Raw genomic sequence first — 6,775 nt, 5'->3', positions numbered from 1 at the left:
TAGATGGAAGACTAATGCCGGTAAATTAGATTTGAGCATGAGACGGAACCAAACATGACGGTAGGTTTGGCATGTTTTTCAATGCTGGCTAAACTTTACTGGCTGATCTGCTCGGGTAGGCTATATCAATTCTTGGATGGAAGGCAGTTAAACCATTTAGACATTTGCATATTACTAAAACTCATTGGCGTGCATTTACAAGAAAACATTTTCCCTCATTACTACAACTTTTTGCAAAGGAAAACACTGGTCTGCACAATGTTTGAGGTTTCTTTATTCATGTTGGGGTGTTCCTGTTTTGGACCTTGTGCTCTTGAAGATTGGTCTTATGATTGAGATCCTTCCTGTCATTAGGGAAGCTCTTTCAAGTGCTCATCAAGAGCTCGCTCGTCTAAAGTAAACTTGAATTCTGTTTGGGACCCTTGATAGCCGCCGATTAGGAACGCAACAGGAATTTCCTGACCCGCCTCTGCCCTATAAATCATTACTGAGCCATAAACCCTGTGGCCTTTTGTAGTGAACTATGAGGATAAGTCAAGCAAGCTGGCATAGATCTTTGTATCGAACTGTGAATTTATACAATGAGGTGGGTAGGCTACTTATTATTTTTTTGTCTTTTAATGTTTAGTTTTCATTGGATGAGTGGATGAAAGCTCACTAGGGAGAAGACATTGGCAACAAATTATTTGAATTCTGAAGTTTTGAATTTTGACACTAATGACTGCGTGTGTGGTGAGTGAGGGTGGATAGTGGTTCAACCAGACTGCTGAACTACTTTCAAACTACTAATATAATACGCTTGCAAGTATCAACTTGTTGAGTTGTAGAGTATGGATGAGACTTGCAATCATGTTTTTTACAGTGTTGATCAAATATGTGAGTAAGTTACATTTTGTATTTTGCATAACAAAATAACCTGACATTAAGCAATCTTTTCAGGTGTTACCATAGGCAATGGCATAGGCTATCTTCTCCATCAAATCCTTTGTGCTCTTTGTTTAAAATCACATACCCTCTCTAGAACATACCCTGTGAGCTAGAGATGTTTTAGAAGAGATTACCAATCAGCACTATGTAAAAAGAAAAGGTTAACTGTATGTAACCTGTATGTACTACTACTTTCTTTGTCTCAAAGATGGGCTTTGGATAGTTCAGAAACCTGCTTACAATGGCAGCATCTGTTGGGATTCCAAGCTAATAAAAGTTAACTGTCCATAATAATGATTAGACCTATTTCATCCCTCTGGGGAAATTTACCCAGCTGACAGTGTTGGAAAGTAACTTTACTTTCAGTAATACTTTTTTCCAGTAACTAGTAATGTAACATTATACTTTCACATTTTGAGTAATATTATGTTTACTATTTAGTAACTAGTTACTATTTTGAATTTTCACAAGCCTTGGTAGTACTTGAGTGTTTATTAATGGTACTGGGTTGGGATGGAGTTGCTAGAGCGGATACGGAAACAATACGCACTTGTCTGTACATGTGAATTCTCAGATGTTGAAGGGCAGTTATATAGAAATGTTTTTTCAGAGGAAAAGCTTTACATTATTGTGTCCTTTATTTCAGTCTGTGACAAACTTATCCTTATGTTCAATGTGCATTAGATTCCATTGAAATGCACTGGCACATGTTGGCCTCATATGGCCTTAGCCTTATTGGCTTAGCACTTTGTCAAAGATTGTGTTTCATTATCAGTTTGAGCCCAGGTGTGCTTTTAACTTTTCCAACACTGCCAGCTGAGTGCTTCTCAAATGAATATACTGTTACGGGTCAAGTATTTTGATCAGGGATAACTTGACACATTGCCGAGGCATCAAACCTGGGACCTTCTGCTTCCCAGGCAGGCTCCCTACACATTCATCTATGGCCACTACACAGCCCACCTCTTGCTTCTTTCAATTATCACTTTTTTCCCCTCTTACCTTCAAAGACACAATTTGTGATCATTACTTTGTCCATAGAAATAAATTGTTCAAGTTGAAAAAGAAAGGGAAACCATTTCAGATGTAAGTTATATGCTCTGAAGATGTAAGTTATTGCTCATTTATTATTGTGTTGCTTTAAGCAAGTGACTCCCTGTCGCATCATTTTCACTTTGATAATTTCTTCTTTCAGGATCTCCATTCGTCTTCTTCACATAAAACAATTAAAGACAAGCCGACCTGCAATTTCTGTTTCTTGGACTATAAACACTGTTCCTCTGTGATTCATAATTGAAAATTAATTGAGGTGCATGAGTCGATGACTTGACGCTGACAAAACACCTGGTGGATTAACACCACAGAGTTCCAGGAGAACAGCCCAGGGAGCCAGGTGATATCATCATGGGTGAGTGGGGCTTTCTCAGCAGTCTCTTTGATAACCTCCAGGCCCATTCACCACTGCTGGGGCGCTTCTGGCTCTTCCTCATGCTGGTTTTCAGGATGCTCATCCTGGGCACCGTTGCCAGTGACCTGTTTGAGGACGAGCAGGCAGAGTTTGCATGCAACACCCTCCAGCCGGGCTGCAAGCAGGTGTGCTACGACATGGCCTTCCCCATTTCCCAGTACCGCTTCTGGGTGTTTCACATTGTCCTCATCGCCACACCCTCCCTGCTTTTCCTCATGTATGCCATGCACCACCACAACAAGCAGAAGATCGGCCCCAGCTTCATCCAGGTGAACAACCAGGGTTACAGAGATCTGAGGAGGCTCTACCTGGTGAATGTGGCCTTCCGCCTGTTGGCTGAAGTGGGAGTCCTGGTGGGACAGTGGTGGCTCTATGGCTTCAAGGTGGAGGCCCAGTTCCCTTGCAGTCGCTTCCCCTGCCCCTACACCGTGGACTGCTTCACCTCCCGCCCTGCAGAGAAAACCGTCTTCCTCTGCTTCTATTTTGGCGTAGGAGTGCTGTCAGCCGTGTCCAGCTTTGCAGAGCTTATCTATGCTTCCATAAAGTGGTTCTGTCCGAGCCAGAGGCATTCGCCTTCGGAGGAACAAAATTGTGACTGCCAGAACCTTCATAACTTAAAGGAGGAGGAGGGGGAGGACACGGAGAAGGGAAAGAAGTCACCAAGGCCAGCCGCTTCAGAGAGTGTATCTGGCAGTGTGCGGCAAAAGGGTTGTTCTGTGAGGAGCTGTCCCAGCAGGAAGTCGTCCAGCATCGGCCGCAAGAGCTGCAAATACCCTAGCAGCCGCATGCTCATGGTGTGAAAGAGGTTTGTTTCAGACCTGCTGCCTTCAAAATAACACCGGACTAGGTTTACAGATGAGGTTCTTGCTCTGGTATGAAAACGTAGACTGTGGAATAGAAATTGTGATTTTATTTGTATTATTATTTGTATTATTTGTGTATTTGTGCATTTTTTATATTGAACGATATAAACTAAAAAGTATTAGCCAAACTAGAGATATGGGATTTTGAAATGACACTTTGCACTAAGTTTGTTTTAAATTACATCTATTGCAATAGAGATAAATGTAATTTACTGTAGGCCTTGCATATAATGTTGGTTCTCCTCTGTTAGTTCTCTTCTAAGGTGGTTTTAATTAGCTTTTAAAGCAAGTTTCTTACTTAAATTTAGTTTTTGTTTGTGAAAAGGCTTAGTTTGTTTTAAGTCAAGTGATCTGCTATTTTCATTTTTTTTTTTCTTTTTTTTCCCCCAGTATTTTCAGTAAGAAAGATATTGGATATTAACAAAGACTAAAACTAAGGAAATCTCAGTGATTTTAGTTTTGTAAACAATACAGTTTCAGGGAGTTCAAATGTTTATTCTAACCGTGGTGTATGTGAAGAGTATGTAAAACATGAAAAAGCATGAAATTACTGTTCCACTATGAAGACACGAAATTATTACATTTATAATATGTTGATATATCTCATATCACACAACACATACACACACATCGTGAGCTTGTAGTTTGGGTCTTCGTGACAATGGAACTTCATGATCACCCTAATAACAAACCCTAGTATAATATCCCTATAACAATGTGCTTGTAGATCAGCTGTTTTTGGCGAAGAGAAAAACAGGCCATCTACATGCTCACAACAGCATTGTGAGCATGTAGATCTTCTATTTTCACTATTGCAGAGGAAACTACTTATCAAGCTCTTGAAGTCAGGAACCAATTACTGCAAGTCATAACATGGCATTGCACTGATTGCTCTCACAAGACCTGATAGTTATCAAGCAGCAAAAAGTTTATAAACCTCATTGAACCTTACTTGTTTGCCGAACTATATAATTTTAGTACATTTTTAGGACAATTGAAAGTGAGTCCACTCTCATGTGTTTTATTAGACCATGTAAAATTATAGTGAGGAGACACTAAAGTGAGTGCAGAGAGCATTAAACACAGCACACCAAGATCTAGTATTAGAAGTGGAACACAGTATAGCAGAACGGGGCAGAAATAATGGACATGGCTCTTTAACTATATCTATAACTAAATATAAATAGAATAGATTCATAGAACTGCCTACATACTTTCCCATCATATTTCTAGTACCGTGCAAACATCTGTACGATCATCCTGATTTCCTGTTAAATTTCATACTGTGTACATTACAAACAAAATGTAGCTACATTCTAATTCTAATTCTAACTAATTTGACAGGGCGACATATTGAGGTAGGGGACTCAAGAGCGCACGCAGATCTATCCTGGTATCGATCGAATGACTGATTATGTGGATTCATTCACCTGTTGAGTGAATCTACCTCATCATGCAGTCAGGCAATGCCAGGCTAATGCATTCTCTCGAGTGGTGTCTGTCTTTACATGGGCTAGTAGTGTTTGATAGATGGCTTTAGATAGATTTCACACATTTGTAGCAGGGTGTACAAAATGGCAAATTTAAAGTAAACACGCTTTTGATCGAATTATATGAGCTTTAGTAAATGTCATGGCAAACAGAAACCAACCATTGACAGGAACCATTAGGCCTATACCACACCTATTTAATTAAAGAGCTTCATTTCATCAACATTGCCCCTTTTCCACCAGGGTTGAATAGTCCATGAGTCAGAGCTCTAAAATTGCAACATAATTATGAATTGAGTGGGCAAAACCATGCCTATATTAAATTATTTGCAGGGTCAATATAAGTTAATTATTATATACGATAACCCATGCATGCATGCATGTGTCATGGATCTATTTGTACTTTGAAATTGCCTACATTATGTTTTAGTGATATTCTGTTAGCCTTAATCTGTCATTCTGAAAGTAGATTGACCGTTTATGTGAACAGGCTCAGCAGCTCAACACTTGACAACTGATTCAAATCTGCCTACAAAAATAATGTCTCATGTGACACAGTGACACATTTCATTTCATGTAGCCTACATGAACCATTAATTTCCATAATGAAATCTACTTGACTGATTAAAATGTAGAGCACAAACACGATTTATCAATAAACGATTTTCTAATCCAAATTGAAAGGTTTTAAATTACTCTTTTTCCCCCCTCCCTGTCTTTTCTGGGATGTAGACTTGTATCAAAAGCTACAACTAATTAATGTCATCAGATTTCCTTCTTTGAAAGGATTAAGGCTATATGAGCATTAACATTGTGTAGGCTGTAAATGTACTTTTTGAGCATATAGGCTATAACTTAGTAGGCAATTTAATAAATAAATTATCTGGAGGGGGTGGCATTTGGCAAACACAAATGTTATAAATGAGCAAGGCTAAAAAGATTAGAAAGGCCTGTGGGGAATGACTGAACACCTGTGACTAATTTGGGTTGATTGACTGACAGCTTTTCAGTATAAGCACGTGCCGCACACACACACACACACACACACTCGAAACTCCATTTCAACCCAACCTAATGTCAATGCAAGAACCTACATGCATACTAGGCTAATTATGGATTCGGCATCGATTCCAAAACGAATAAACAAAAATATTATTGCGTGCGGCGGGGCGGGGTGTTAACGGCACAGCAGCTGCCTTAAGACATTTGCAGCAAAACAAACAAGCCGTCCATCCTCCGCCTGATGAATGCCGGCCCGCACGTCAGAGAGGGTAAGGACTGGGTGGATGCGTGTGTGAGTGTGTGAGTCAAAGTAAAGCTTTATCTGATCTGACTGAATTTAATCGCATTGTAAAGAATTGAGGTGTGTCACTCACAACCCGAAAAGTCAAATGAAACACTCATATTTCAGCACTCCTTCACATTCACACCACAATAACATTGGAAATCTATTAAAGCCTATTTTTATTTTCAGAACAACACTGGGCACAGTGGGCAGAGTAGCCTTACTAGCCTATATGTATGTGTGGCCAATTTGTTTATAGCAGGCCAGGCCACATTGCCACAATAACATAATTATTGCCTAACTACTTATTTTATTTATAATAGGCCTATACTCTTTCCTTTCCTTTCCTCTGGTTGCCCATTGCCTCATAGACAGTAGGTTCCGTAGGCTAATCTCTCAAGACAGTCAGCACCACATCCCTAAACATGTAGGCCTATACGGTGGGGAGGGGGGTGTTATAGGTTATAAGGTTGTAAATCTTTATGAATAACCTACTGTCACATACAGTGTAAGACTGTAAGTGTAATGTATGTAAACTGACTGACTGTTAGTGATTCTAACTGTTGCTGCATCTTCCCAACACCACTAGGGGGCAGCATCCCCACGGGAAACTGTTCTCATGTGATTGTGAAGTCGTGATCTTGGCAACATCCTTCATTTACAGCTACATAATTCCACTGACAATATCCATGCTTTCCAGGCTCATGGGTGGCTTTATTTTTGATTGCTCCCAGCCCGTTAC

The 6,775-nt window shown here is 39.9% G+C and overlaps 1 protein-coding gene across 1 annotated transcript; it reads left to right on the top strand.

Moving 5' to 3' along the window:
* The first annotated feature begins 2,151 nt into the window (after window positions 1–2,151).
* Window positions 2,152–3,484, top strand: LOC310874006 (gap junction delta-3 protein-like). Its single transcript, XM_083786664.1, has one exon. It carries the CDS (start codon window positions 2,332–2,334, stop codon window positions 3,193–3,195), a length of 864 nt encoding a protein of 287 aa, XP_083642790.1. The 5' UTR covers window positions 2,152–2,331; the 3' UTR covers window positions 3,196–3,484.
* Window positions 3,485–6,775: the final 3,291 nt, after the last annotated feature.

Source organism: Protomyctophum parallelum (assembly GCF_964188405.1).
Source record: "Protomyctophum parallelum genome assembly, chromosome: 17".
In the NCBI taxonomy this organism is placed as follows: Eukaryota; Metazoa; Chordata; class Actinopteri; order Myctophiformes; family Myctophidae; genus Protomyctophum; species Protomyctophum parallelum.
The sequence above is the reverse complement of the archived record's forward strand: the minus strand, read 5'-3'. Positions and strand labels throughout refer to the sequence as shown.

What these genes read in the sequence shown, in the direction of transcription:
- LOC310874006 (XM_083786664.1), top strand. Translation starts at nt 2,332, where the DNA reads ATGGGTGAGTGGGGCTTTCTCAGCAGTCTCTTTGATAACCTCCAGGCC.